The sequence below is a fragment of the Lichenostomus cassidix genome, chromosome 2, assembly GCF_008360975.1.
Source record: "Lichenostomus cassidix isolate B80296 chromosome 2, HeHo_3.0, whole genome shotgun sequence".
Lineage (NCBI taxonomy): Eukaryota > Metazoa > Chordata > Aves > Passeriformes > Meliphagidae > Lichenostomus > Lichenostomus cassidix.
This window is the reverse complement of record NC_139482.1, coordinates 108,537,632-108,552,042: the sequence shown is the minus strand read 5'-3', so window position 1 is coordinate 108,552,042 and position 14,411 is coordinate 108,537,632. Positions and strand designations below refer to the sequence as shown.

Below are 14,411 nucleotides of genomic sequence, written 5' to 3'. Positions count from 1 at the left end.
GTTTCTCCTTGTTTGGTGGCATTTCAGTTGCTCCAGTCTGCCAAGATTGCTCTGAATTGTAATGTTGTGCTCCAACATAGTTGGAGCCTCTTCCTATAGATACAGTCTCCAAATACAAGTGTACTCTGTTCAGTCATCAAAGATGTTGACAGAAGTCCTGGATAGTTCTGGATCCAAGATGGATCTAAGTGAAATCCTGTTCAATGTATCCTTTCAGCTTTGGAGTACTAATTATTTCCAAATAATTTGGTATTCATATTGTCTAGACTGTTTGTGTGGGGATTTTTGTTAAGAGCACATTATAAGAAATTCTTATGATCCTCAGTCTTTCTCCCCCATTCTCAAAGCCTGTTAAAAACTCTTTTTTTGGTACAAATGCACTTGACAAGTTTGTAGAGGTATTTCTTTCCTTGCTCTGAGAAAGATGCAATCCCTTTTGGGTTTTCTGGAACCTCAGTCTGTTGATTCTCGGAGATCATCAGTAGTAATTCTAACACAGTTTGAATGATAAGGGAGTTTCATCAGATCCAGTCTGTCCAAAAATCTTTAACTTACCTATGTATTTTCCAGTTTATTTGTTCATTTTTCTAGTCTTGGGCTTTTGTCGGTGGTGCTAGTAGTGAAATCACATTTGCCTTCTAAAATTGAATGCTGAGGTTAAAAGTATTAGCATCACCAATGATGATTGAGTTCCCCCTCTGTGGAATAACAGACCAGATTTTTCCTTCGTATTCTCACTAGGCATCTTATCAACATACTTGCTATCTTTAAAATCAAGTTTTCTAACATTTTGGGATCTTATCTTTCAGGTTTTGTCCATATATAGTCTATATATTTATTAATAATTTAGTAATTTGACCTACTTTCTATTTTCTTTCAGGTCATTGAAGATCTTGTGATGCATCCAACTTTATCTCACTTCCTTCCCCTCCTCTGTATAGATCCAGCTCTGCAGTTTTGCCTTTCAGCAGTGGATCTCTGAACTTTCAGCTACCTGAATTCCCAGTTGTTGAGCTATCAGTTCTCTGGGTTTAAGCCTCCATGTAATTCCTCCTTCCTTTTCTAACAATGAAAATAGATTAAAAAGCATCAGATTAATTTGTAATTTTGTTTTCTTCTATTTATAGCTAATGAGAATTCCAAGTACAGGAATTTCTTCTATACATTCTTCCTTCTTGTGGAGTTTCCTACTACTTGTGCTTAGGTATGATCCAGTCCCACCTGAGGGAGATGCAGATATTCTGCATCTTCAGATATCCCATGGCAGATTTTGCAGGATGCTAACGCCTGCTAGCTGATGCAGTGTGCTTCATGAGCACCATGAGTGCTCTCCTTTTCACATCTCCTGGAGCAAAATAACTGCCTTTTGCCAAACATATTCATTGTAGACTATAGGAGTGTGCCACTGGTGCAAAAACACCAGTCTCACAAGAAAGGGTCAAAAAAGGTTCAGGTTGGACATCAGAAACAGTTTCTTCGTGGAAAGGGTTGTTAAGTGTTGGAATGGACTGCCCAGGGAGGCAGGAGAGACACCAACCCTGGAAGTGTTCAAGAAATGACTGAGTGTGGCACTGTGCTGTGGTTTAGTTAACAAGGTGGTGTTTGGTCAAAAGTTGTGCTCGATCATCATGGTGGTCTTTTCCAACTTAAATAATTTTGTAATTCCATGATTCAGAGAAAGAAATTTAGGATCTGATTCTGAAGTGATTACTGCATCTTCTGTTATAGCCCACTGCACTTGTACATATTTATTAGGAAAATCAGGAAAATTAGGAAAATCAGGAAAATTAGGAAAAATTGTCTTTTGATATAAAGACAAATCATATAGGAACAAGCACAATTTGCTTTTTTAAAGAAATACCAAATGTTATGGCTTCCCATGAAACTTACCAGATAAAGCTCAATTTTATTTGGTGTATGCATACTGCACTGTAAAGCATGTTACCAGACTCATACTAAAACGAGTTTGTTGTAAACAGTTCCTTTTCAGATGTTAGCGCATATATGAACTGATGATGATCTGAAATGTTTTAAAAATAATGCTATTGGCAATGGAATCAATTTATACTATAGCTTTTACGGCCTGCTGTATAAATGTATTGTGAAGTCAACGTGAAAGTCAATTCAAAATGCATTTAAGAATAATTTCAGGAGTTATTCTAAGTCCTTTTGTCACTGCTTATGGTTTTATGGCAAGAGTTTGCTGTTGGTTCATAAAGACTGTCTCTGAACACCATCTGAAAGGCACATGGACAAAAACTAAGATGTTGTGTAACTGAGGCCCTGGCCCTAGGGAGGATTTGCTCTTCAGGTCTGGTGGCTTCATTAGCATTTTGCACCAGTAGTAGACTGGTAAAAGATCACATTAAGGCATTGCTAGACATCAGGAAAATTATCTCTAAAATGTTAATTATACAAAAGGTGCAGTTAAAACAAGAAATCTCTGTTATGTACTGGTATTTGAATGCCATTTATGTAATATTAGAATATATTCCGAGGAGGTGGAGCTGTAGTACAGTTAGGAGACATAAAGTGACTCCAAGAGCAAGAGGAAAACATTTAAATACTAGTGAGTGTTATGACATCTCTGCCTGGAGACAGCTGAATGAAATTGAGATAGTATCTAGAAGTTATATTTTTTTAAAATGCACATTGTTCCAGTAAAATGATTAAGAGTGGGCTGGTTTTTCACTGGTTGGAGAAAACACAAACTCGTAAGGCAGACTTAAAGGCCATAGGACATCTAGTATGGAAAAATGAAAAAATGTTTCAAGAAAAATCAACAGTAATTATTTCTGTGTGCAAGATGCTTTTCTTCCCAGACAGCAGAAGTGCATGATGTCTGAGAGAAGCATATGCTGTGAGATGGTATCTATTCTGGAATTAATGGTACACAAGATAGTGTTTAAGAACAATTCCTGACAGACTAGTGCTTCAAGTCCTGGTGAATCTCAGTCTGACCTGATCTGCTTTGCTTTACATACTGCACCTGGAAACCTCATCAAGCCTGCATGAGCTAAACCCATGCTTTCCATATTTCACCAATAGCACCTTTAGCGACAGTGCTCAGGTTCACTGATGACACAAAGCTGGGAGGAGTGGCTGATACCCCAGAGCCTGTGCAGCCCTTCAGAGGGACCTTGACAGGTGGGAGGGATTGGCAGAGAACTGTCTGAAGTTCAATGAAGGCAAATGCAGGGTCCTGCACTGGGGAGGAATAAGCCCTGCACCAGCACAGGCTGGGGCTGACCTGCTGGGAAGCAGCTCTGTGGAGAAGGACCTGGAGGTTCTGGTGGACAACAAGCTGTCCATGAGCCAGCAGTGTGTCCTGGTGGCCAGGAAGGCCAATGGTGTCCTGGGCTGCCTCAGGAACGGCATTGCTAGCAGATCAATCCTGCCCCTCACTCAGCCCTGGTGGGGCACATCTGGAGTGCTGTGTCCAGGTCTGGGCTGTGTCCAGTTCCCAGTACAAGAGAGACATGGAGCTCCTGGAATGGCTCCAGTGAAGTGCAGTAAAGATGATGAAGGGACTGGAGCATTTCTGTGATGAGGACAGGCTGAGGGAGCTGGGCCTGTTCAGCCTTGACAAGAGAAAACTGAGAAGACTTTATCAATGTCTATAAGTACCTAAAGGGAAGGTGTCAAGAGGATGGGGTCAGCCTCTTCTTGGTGGTGCCAAGCAATAGGACAAGAGGCAAAGGGCAGAAACTGAGGCACAGGAAATTCCACCTGAATGTGAGGAAGAGCTTTACTGCGCAGGTGACCACAGACTGAAACAGATTGCCCAGACAGGTTGTGACTCTCCCTCACCAGGGATACTCAAGGACTGTCTGGATGCAATCCTGTGCCATGTGCTCTAGGATGATCCTGCTTGAGCAGAGATGTTGGACCAGATGACCCACTGTGGTCCCTCCCAACCTGACCCATTCTGTGATACTTTGCACTTCGATAGCTTCATCACTGAAGTTGTTGAAAAGCATTTGGTGAACGTGGTAAAAGGGACTCTGAAAATAAGTATCTTTTCAAGCTATACTAAGTATTCGGTAACTTTGAAAATAAGTATCTTTTCAAGCTAAATTTTTAAAGCAAGCTATTCTGGTAGGTAGGATCTAACAGCAGCATGACAGAGTGTAGAGAACAAAGGTTTTTCACAGTGCTGGGAAAACCCAGTGCTAAAGCATGGGCCCACAGCAAGATGAGCTTCAAACTAACCTAGATCCACTGAAAGCAAAATAACTTGGATTTCCTGTAATATTCTATGTCAACTACTTTCCATGGTCTTTGTTTCATCTTGGAGAGTATGGATCAAGTCCCAGCCTCTGTTTGCGGCAGAGCAGAACAAGAGCGTTTCTGTCTCAGCCCTCCTCGTGCTGGCAGTGCTGTGGCACCAGCAGTGACAGAGGCACGCAGCAGCGTCTGGCCCTTCACCCTGGCCATGAGGGAAGGCGAGAGGCAGGAGGGCTCCTGGTACCACAGCTCTTCCCTGAGCTCTGCCATCCCCGGCAGTCTCAAGGATAGATGGGGAAGCTGGAGCCTGGAGAGATATGTTGGATGTGGATGTTGTCAGTCGTTTGTGCTAATCAGTGCAAGGCACTTTTGTGTCTCAACAGTAAAGGCTTAAATGTAGCCAAGTTTACTGCAATAAAATAAACAGTTTTGACACAGAAGTGAGCAAAAACTTGAGCACAGCACGGTGCAGCCACCCAGGAGTTCGTTTTTCTGGTTTAATTTCCCAGAGTTCCTGCAGTCTGGCAGTCTGGAGATCAAAATGCATGGAAGAAAGGATAACATTAAATAAAATATCTTACGAAGATCATTTAAGATTTCATTACATAAGTCACTTTGAAGAGCGAATGACTACCAGTGTTCCCATGGTCTGAAAACCTTTGAATACGCAATATATGTAATACCTGCGTGTGCAGTAACAGTGACTTCTGTGCACTAGCCTGCATACACGAATTCCCACGTATATCCATGAGTCACAGGTGAAAACTAAAAGCCCAGCTCCACAGCCCAAGCGCGGGCTGCACGTCGGGAGAGCGGTCGGAGGGTGGAGTGAGAGGGACGGGCTGGACGGCTCTGGCAGGCTGTGGCTCCGGCTCTGGCTCTCTCTCCGCGGCGGGCGGGCGGGCAGCCCGGCACTTTCCTTTTCGGCGCGGGGAGGAGCGGCAGCTGCGCAGGCGTTGCTCGCACCCTGTTGATTAGTCAGTGCTGGGATGGCGCTTCCTGGGCCAGGCGCGGCGGCGGCGGCGGGCGGCCCCAGCCGGTCCCGGGGGGCGGCGGGAGCAGCAGCCGCAGAGGCAGCAGTAGCAGCAGCAGCCGCAGAGGCAGCAGCAGCAGCAGCAGCGGGCGCCCGGCGGGCCTCCCTTTCTGCCTAGCCCCGCGTGTCCCGGGCGCCTGGCGCGGAGCAGCCGCGCTCCCTCCCGGCGCCCCTCCGCCGCCCGCCCCGCCGGCAGCCTCCCCGCCGGGTGGGAGCACCCCGCCGGCGCTGCCCGTCTGGCCGCTCCCTCCCCTCCCGGGCCGGGAAGATGGACCCCGGCCCGCCGCTGGGCTGCAACCTCAAGGACGTGAAGTGGAGCGCGGTGGCCGTGCCCCTGGACCTGCTCGTCAGCACCTACCGGCTGCCCCAGATCGCCCGGCTGGACAGCGGTGCGTGGGGCGGGGAGCGGGGCCGGGCGGGCGCCGGGCTGCGGGCGGGCTGCCGGACACCCTCCCGGGATCCCCCGTGCCTCTCCGGCGCTGCTCGCACGGGCATCTGCCGTGCCGGGGCTCGCTGCGAGGCTCTGGCTCGCCGCGGAGTCCGCGCGGTGCTTTGCACCAAAATATCTGGGTGCTGTGCCCCGTGCCCCCTCCGTGTGTGCGGAGGGCAGCTCGCTGGAGCCTGTTTGCTGTCAGCAGCCTGCCCCCTGAGAGAGGTCCCCGCAGTCTCAAATTAAGCGGGGAAGGGCATTTTCAGCACTGGAGACCCGGTGTATTGACGAAGTGATGCTCCAACAAGGCCAGATAAGAAGGGATACTAAACAGCCAAGTGGGCTAAATCCCTAGTGTTACAGTTCCCTAAGAAAGCCACGGACCTGTAAAAAAAAAGGAGTAACTTAAGAAGCCTTTACAGTCTCCAAATAACTTTTTCATTACAGTTCAGTTGGGTGCTCACCTGCAGTTTCCAAGTCGGCAGCTTTTTGTTTACTCCAGGAAATATGAATCAGGTCTGACAGAACAGCTATGACAGCACCGTTTTACCTTTCCTAGATCCATGTCTTGGAAAGTAATGTGTTGGCACAGAGAACTAGGGAAATATGGGAAATTTTTTATAAAGGCTCAGACAGCTGCTTTGTAATAATGTGTAAGTGCATTGCATGGTAGCTCCGTGAAAACTGTCCAGCTCTCTAAAGGAATGCATAAGGTAACTCACAAACTGGAAAAAAAGTCCAGACTTCTAAATTCATTAGCTTATGAAGTCGCCAGGTACTTATACAATGTAATAGTGCAGTTCTTGATTTATCAAGTTTTGTATTGATTTGAAAAGTTAAAAATGAGCGCAGGCATCATCCTCTGTTACTCCCCAGTGTACAGGTCAAGACCAAGACTGTTTTATTACTTAACTGCAGTTTCCATAATGCAGTGGTGATTTTTGACTTTGCCCCTGGATTATGCAGTATTTTTCCTTTCACTTGTAGTGATTCCTCAGAGCGGGCACTCAGGAGCATGTTAAAGAAAAGCTTTTTTTGCTTTTTTATTACTGCATCTGCCTGTTCACCATAGTGTCAAATGTATGTTGTCCTATGAGAATGGCAAAGCTGGTATATTAAGGAATTCCTCGTGGTAATACCTTCTGTCACTAGGAACAGCTAAGATGGCCTCCAGTCACTGCACTTAAGGCTGTCAATTTACTTGAGGCTCCTGGCAGAGATTCAGGCTTTAACAGGATGTATATATTGATGACTTATTAATTTCCCCCTCTGTGTGCTATACCTCCCAATCTGTCTGGTCCTCTTGTCTTTCTTCATTGGAAGGCACCTGAAAAAAAGCTCTGTGAGTAGAGAAAGATTATGAGTTCTGAAACAAGCAGATGTTGGGGTTTTCTTTGGGGGGTGGTTTTGTGTTGGACTGTTGGTGGGAATATGCCATAATTGTTGGGGAGATGAAGATGTTGCAGCTTTTGTGCAAAGGCTTTTTTGTCCCAAGTGCCACACTTAAGAGCATATGCACAGGCAAGCAAATGTAAACAGACCTGAGCTCTTCTGTCCATGTCCTGAGATGGCCAGACATGGGCAGCTGTTGGTGTCCTGCAGCAGTGCTTCAGCCCCACACTAAGCCCTGCCAGGAGGCAGGCTCAGGTATAGCTCTGTGTGAAGGGCTTTGGGTTGGAGCTGCTTTAGGTCTGCCCAGTTGAGCAGCTTGTGGGTCTGGTTTTGCCTACTCAAATGCATGTACTTTTAACTTGGGGCACTACAGACGGCAGAAAAATCAATATTTTATAAAGAACACAGACGCCATGATCTTGGGGATATGAAGAGAATGCTTTCACTTTTTCCAAAGGAGATTGCCTAGCAATAAGAGAAAGCAGCCATGAATCAGCGCATAGTCTTCTAAAGGAGTAAAGTTGGGAATGTGCAATGCTCGTGGAATTGACTGGAGCATGGGCTGTCGTGGGGTGGTTGCTCTGCATCCCTGTTCTTGTCTTGCCAAGTTGACAAGTGGAGCTCTGTCAGAGAATTTCTTGAGGTCACACTGAAGAAAATAAATGCAGAGTCCAATCCAAATGTGTGTCATCCAGTGCTTCGGAAGTGTAACGCTATCTCTGTTAACAAAGTAGTGTCCTGTGCCAGTTTTATCAGGGTGTGGCTCTTATCTTTGGGTCAGGGTTTGTTTGCATAGAAATAGCCTCATCTCCTCCTCGTGTGCTGAACTCCTCTCCAGATCAGTGGAAGCTGCGCGTTTCATGCTGTTGGAAATCGAACCACCTGTAGATGTCTGTCTTCAGTCACCTTTTGATTTTGTGGTTGGCCTCTGTTTGTAGCAGCAAGTTGTTTCTTGGCTTTTCATGAGGTTTTCTGAAAGCCCAAATTTATTTCTTCTGGCAGACCAGGTTGTAGGAGAGGATTGTAAAACAGGGGTTGTATTTTCTTCAGAAGATGCCAGTCTTACTGTGTTGTTTCTACATTTCTTAATGGAGTTTAGTGCTTGGTGGATAATGTTCTTAGATGACGCCCACACAAGATCTCCAGTTTTTCCACTGTTGCTTCACCTTGTGGCCTTTCAGTATGAAGTGGAAGAATGGGTATGATCAGATCAGTTTTATTCTTCGAGCTTGGATGTGCAGCTCCTGGAAAATTGCCCTTAAGTAATTCAGTTTGATTTCTTGACAGGATGAAGTTATGAAATATTTATGTGCACTAAATTTGGTCCTCTGCTAAGAAGGGAGCATTTTTCTTGATGGTATGGGAGGAAGTAGTCTTTTGTTTCATCGAGATATAGCTGGAAATAGTTAGGCATTCATGCCTACCTTATCCATCTAAAATGATAAATATGTCAACTTCTGGGACTGGGTTTTTTTTTTTTCAGTTAAATTTTAAGACTGCTTGTGTGTCAGGTTATGCTCTTGGATGCTGTTAAGACATAAATCAAATTTTGTTTGTTTCAATGTATTCATGTGTTTTATTGTTTTGCTGGTGAATATTGTTATAATAATTGAACAAATGAACTGAAAAAACCCCAAACCTGTCACTCTTGAAGGAAGCAAATAGGTTTCATATGAGTTTATTTCCCAACGTCCATAACGACTTAAATACTCCTAGATGATAACTCAAATACAGAACTTCTAAAAGAGTGCTAAATGCCTTACCAGACAAAATGCATGGACTTGATCTCACCCTGTGGAATTCACTGAGTGGGCTCTTTCAGATGGAAAGAAGCAAGACTTGAAGAGAGGAACGAGCTTTGTGCTGTGTTTTTCCTGTCCTCCCCCCTCCCGCCCCCTGGTCCTGATTTGCATTGTCACAGCTGAATCCCACCCCAGTGAGAGACTTGTGGGTGGGTGCAGGAGGGAAGAGATTTTGCTCTGGGCACCCGCAGCAGAAAGAGATTTTATCGCAGTGTGGTTGTTGCAACAAGGCAAAAGGTGAGCATCGCTGGCCTGTGAGAACCAGGGCTGCACGTGAGGCTTGGCTTGGCTCTCCTCAGACCAGTAGGAGAAAAAGCTGAGGGCGAAGCTGTGGCTGTGTCTTGTTGCTGATGTAGAAGTGATGTTGTGCCTGGTGATCTCAGGGCTTTAAATTTCTGGCAATTATTTTTCTAAGGATAATTTTGGAGGGCAAAAGAGAAATGCTATCGAGGTTAAGATCTGGAAAATACTGCTTTGTGTAGAGCTGAGCTTTAGGCCAAGGGGTTTTTTTTTGTGAGCTCACTGCTCCCTTCAGACTCCCAAGAGCCTGTCATTCTTTTCTTAGTGGAATTCCCTTTTTCCCAGGCAGTCTTGCTGTGTTTTCATAAGATCAGCTTTTCCTTGTAGGTATGTTTTACCCATATATTGGATATAAACCAGAAGAGTTCACAGAAATTCACAGTTTGTGTACAAAGACTGAAGTTTGTGGGATTTAAAGGCCATGTGGTCCTCTGATTTTATATATTTTTTTCCTAAGTGATATCTAGGAAAAAAAATTAAATGCTGGTGCTGTTGGGGTCAAATATAGTGGCACTTGACCTCAACTCATACAGAAATGATTCCCTACTGGAATCATGTAGTGGTGGGAAAAACATGCTGATCTTTCACAAGCAAGATCATGGATCTCGATGAGCCACTGAGACAGTGAAGGAAATTCTTCTCTATGCTTTGAATATGTGCTGTAAGATGAAATGGCAGAATTAGTGGCTACAAAGAAAGGAAAAGTCCGTAAAATGGGTAAGAGATTTAAAAGGTGATTTTCTTCTTTCTTACCCTTAGGTGAACTCCTGTGCGTATCAATAGTGGGTGAATAGGGAGTTTGTGCTGCTGTTGCTCCTGGGGACAAAGGGATTTTATTTAGTTTTATTTCAGGTTCTCTTTTCCATTTCAGAACTTTCTCATGGTGACGACTGTCTACCCCAGTCATGTTCAGGGGACTATTGTTCTGTTCAGCACATTACTGTAGAGCTGATTCCAGTTCTGGAAACTATGCACCCTCACAACTTATCAAAGAACATCATACTCAATAGAACAGCGTAGCTGTGTACATAATGAAAATTTTGCATTGCGTCACTCCACAAATGCAGGTTATCTGTGCAGCTGAACGGTACTTTGAAACTACAAAGAGACTTACTCTTTAAAGGTCTGAATGCTGCTATCCGTGTTTTAATTGTCTTGAATGACCTCCTTCTTTTGAGAAGCTAGTGCAGGATGTCTCAGCAGTCTGCTATTGAATAAATCTTTAAAAGGCATCATGTGGGAGTAGGGCAAAGCTTTTGAACAGAGCAAGAAAGAGGTTTCAGGTATGCTCAGACCCTGGGCAATAGCCATGATCTGATTGCCCACCGTGGGCGTGGCCGTCTTGTCCACTGGGGTGTAGTAGGTGATAGTTCTTATGTATGGGGCAGACAAGTGTCTGATTTGAAGGCAGATATCCTCATGATATGTTTTGTCCATGTCTTGATTTCTTCCTTAGGTGCTGAACAGCTTTGAAACTCCAACTGTTTATACTGTGTGTTCTACCATTAAAGAATAATCCCAGTAGCATCTCCTTCTTGCTTCCTCTTCTTTCTACCTTTGCTGTGATGTCTGCTGTTTCCATCAAGACAATTGAATGAAAAAAACAATTGACAGGCTGCCACTAACCGCTGCTCCTGGGTTTTTGTTTTGGTTGGATTGTCTCTTTCTTTTTCCCCTGCTGGCAGAGATGTGTTCCAGAAACATTTTAGTGAAAAAGCTTTTAATTCATTTAAAACCTGCAGCTACCGAATGGTGTCTGTGAAGATTATCATGCCTTTCTGGAGATGGAGGCCAGTAACCTGGCAAAACCTATTCCCAGGAGTACCCTGGACTTCCAGTGAAATAGATAAAGGGTTCAGCATCATACCCATTTTAGTAGTGTGAATTGTGTGTTCTTAACCAGACATTTGAATCCTTGGTAATGTGTTAGGACTGCTAGAATGGAAAATAGTTGCATTGCTCTTATTTCTTTTGTGCTTAATAAATGTTCATATTCTTCTCTGTTATTCAAGGTATGAAACCACTAACTCTTTGTTTCAATTTCTAAAGTTTTGACTCTGTGAGGTGAAGCCTTCGTGTGAATACCTGGGGAAACGCTTCCTGGATAATTATGTAGTTAAGGTATTGGCAGGTGAAATACCATCAGTCTTTTCTCAACTGGAATTCAAGTGCTATAACTTTAAATCCATGGAATTTTTTCTTTCTTCCCCCCCTATTTAAATTACATCTAGCTTTCAAATAAAGCATAAGATACACATAAAATCAAAGGTATTAAGGTGCCTCGAACAGTTAGTCAAACCCTTAATCTTAAAACAAATGTGATGTGATGAATCATACACTGCTGTTGCAAGGAATGGTAGAAGTCTAGCATAGGAAAGAAGGGCTTCGTTGTTTTCTGCTTTGTCTGTAAGTGCTGTTCTGGAACTAGGTGTTCCTGGCTTCGGTGATTACGTGAAATGGCACTCCCTGTAATGCCCCAGCAAAGGCAACTATGCCAAGATGAAGTGCTGGAGGATATTGGACAGCATGGTCTGGTGCTACAGGATTTGATGGAAGTTGTGGGAAGAGCTGCAGTGTGTTCCAGTCATTCCAGTGGTGGTTTGTCAGAAGCAAAGGGCATGGGTGTTGCTGTGTTTCCTTTTGGCATTAGGAGTAACAAGTTGGTTGGATTAGGGAAGCTTATGTCTCTCCCCTATAGGAAAATATTCATCATCTTAATGTGGATTGCATATGACTCAAAACCAACCTTCATAAAATTCAGTGAGCCAATATTTCAAGTCTGATTTTTTTTGCTTTTAATGGTGCTTCTCTTTGGAAAGAGTTTTATGTAGCATTTGTGGTTTGCGATTTTCATACCATTTGCAGTATGAAAAACTTGTGAACTTTACTGTGCCTCCACCTGTAAACCACGTCTGCTCATCTAAAGAGCTCAGCACAGAAGTGTAAAATTGAGGTGTATAAGCAGATTGAAGAGTGTCTTTGCTGAGGATCAGAGCCACATCTGCTCTGCAGTCTCTGAAGCAATGAGCAAGTTGGCATAAAACTAATAAATCACAGCTTTGCCAAGGCACCTGCATGCTTGGCTGAGGCTTTGCACCAACAAGAATAGCTGCAGTGTCTCCATATCTCCTGTACCACTGTTATGGGGGGTCGTCCTGAGGCAGGGGAGTGTGTGGAGTCCATCCTCCTCATCCTTCAGGTTGTCTGTTACGTGGAGGGAGATGCTCCTGAGACTATGAAATGAATGCTGAGTGGATCAAGCCATGGTGGAGATGAGCAATAGCTGCCAGAGCTGTGTGTTTGGGGGGCCTGGGGAGCCCTGTGCAAGGGGCTGCAGCATCTGCACACCCAGGCAAGAGCTGATGTGCTCTCAGCAGAGGAATCAATGGTGATTTTGACAGGAAAAGCAGCAAATCTTGTTGCGGTGGGCAAGGTCACTTGGAGCTTCCTGGTAGTGCAAACCTTCAAGAAATGCAAAATTACTTGAATAGTGTCCTTTTTGTGGTTTTTCTTTCAGGATGTTATAATCTCATAATTGCAGAGAAGTTGGATACATGCATATCCTAGATCTGTGAGAATATCACTGGGCTTCTAAGAGAACCGAGAATAAAGATTTAAACATGGTGTCAGAGGCTGGAAGGTGCCCAAGAGCTCAACCTGATGAAGTTGATACTAGAATTACTTCATACCAGGGCTGAACCTCAGTGACTCAAATGTTATATAAAACACAACATGCTGCAATTCTGTTTGTGAAATGAGCAGGGAAAACATTGTGGTGGCGACAAGGAAGTTGGGGCATTTCTCCTTTCAGGCAGAGCTGGGGAGTGGGAAGAAAAGCTGAGTTAGGAACTAAAAGCCCCCTTTGATGTGCCAGTGTGTGCATGTGCTGCTTTGCTTGCTGTCTTGGTGCCTTCTTGGCAAAAAGTCTACCTGGCATGGGTAAGGACGTGGTTCCATGGGTGACAGATTTCTGGGGACAGGCTGGGGGACTGTGGCCACTGTTTAGGGGAGCACCAGCTGCTGGCTGGGATAGCATTGGGGTATGCATCCTCTGAAGGCAACACAGGAGTAGAGGCTGTGTGAGGATACAGTTCTGCTCTACAAGGAGGATATGGGCTAGCTGCACAGAGTACAGAGATTAACCACCCTAAATAGAGTGAATAAGCCTTCACTGTGTCCTGAAGGGACAGACTGTGTGCCCAAGACTGCCCCAGGGGCACAAGTGGAGGAAGGGCCTTGTGTGTAACCTAGGCAGTCATTTCAGAACTGCCCTCGACTCGGCGTCGTGCTGCCAGGGCTGTTGCTGAGCACTGCGTGAGCTGCGCAGCCAGACTGAAACAGAGCATGTTTGCCTTGCAGCTGGGTTTGTAAGGGCTATGCAGTCTAAATAGTCAAGTTACTAACTTCCAGGAACTACTTCCAAGTAGCCCACAAATGCTTGGATACCCCCTCTCCTGTGTTTGTTTTTCAGTTTGCAGCTTTTTTGTTGTTGTGATTCCAACTGGCAGTTTTGCTTATTTGCCCCACTGAAAGCTATTCTTGTTGCTTCCTGGCACCTCACCATTCTGGAGATGAAGGGGGGAAGATTGGGGTGGGAAAATGAAGGAAACTTTTTCTTTAAGGAGGGGGAGGAAAAGGAGATCTGTGCAAAAATGCCTCTTCTTGTCTAGCTTTCCTGTTGCATCTTTCAGTGTGTCCCTTTAGGGCATGGAGGGGTTCAAGGAACCCTTAGCTTCAGTGTGTGTCATTTGTTCTGTGCCCCAGGCTACTGTCCTGCACTTGTGGGCTTCCAGGTGTTGCAAGGTTATCTGTAAGGTCGCTGTCAGGTAAAACTCCCGGTGCTGTCCAGCAGTGGCAGAATGGAGCAGTGTAAGGAGCTGCTTCTCTTATCCGTTCTTGCCTTCACATAGGGTAGTCCTTCCTTTAACCCTTTTCATCTGCTGTGGTATCTTCTTCCAGCACCTGTGCAAACTGTACTTCTCCATCCCTCCATGCTCTCATCTTTTTGCTCTGCCCTCTTCCTTTTCCCTCATTGTGGGGGAAGTCGGGGTGTTTCTCGGACCAGAGAGCAGTGTGATATTTGGCTGTGTGTGTTCCAGGAGGGATAGCTGTGTATGTGCTACCAGAAGTGAGAAAGCAAGCAGGCAAAGTTATTTCAGGTATTTCTAGAGACTTCACTGTTTCTGGTCGCTGGGAGCAGAGGCTGGAATTGCAGCTTGCTGTTAGA

The 14,411-nt window shown here is 45.0% G+C and overlaps 2 protein-coding genes across 4 annotated transcripts in view; both read left to right on the top strand.

Moving 5' to 3' along the window:
- Nucleotides 1-1,098, top strand: part of LOC146441950 (ras-related protein Rab-10-like) — a 35,422-nt gene extending 34,324 nt beyond the window's left edge. For both annotated transcript variants that reach the window (XM_085052757.1, XM_085052759.1), the window contains one exon: nucleotides 881-1,098. In XM_085052757.1, coding sequence (XP_084908883.1) covers nucleotides 881-982 — 102 coding nt within the window. In that variant the 3' untranslated portion in view covers nucleotides 983-1,098. The remainder of the gene's footprint in view (nucleotides 1-880) is intronic.
- Nucleotides 1,099-5,188: 4,090 nt separating this feature from the next.
- The window catches only part of GAREM1 (GRB2 associated regulator of MAPK1 subtype 1), a 101,414-nt gene continuing 92,191 nt past the window's right edge, over nucleotides 5,189-14,411 (top strand). Inside the window, exon 1 of one of the 2 annotated variants that reach the window (XM_085052755.1) lies at nucleotides 5,189-5,649. In XM_085052755.1, coding sequence (XP_084908881.1) covers nucleotides 5,529-5,649 — 121 coding nt within the window. In that variant the 5' untranslated portion in view covers nucleotides 5,189-5,528. The remainder of the gene's footprint in view (nucleotides 5,650-14,411) is intronic. The other variant, XM_085052754.1, reaches the window with a different exon arrangement.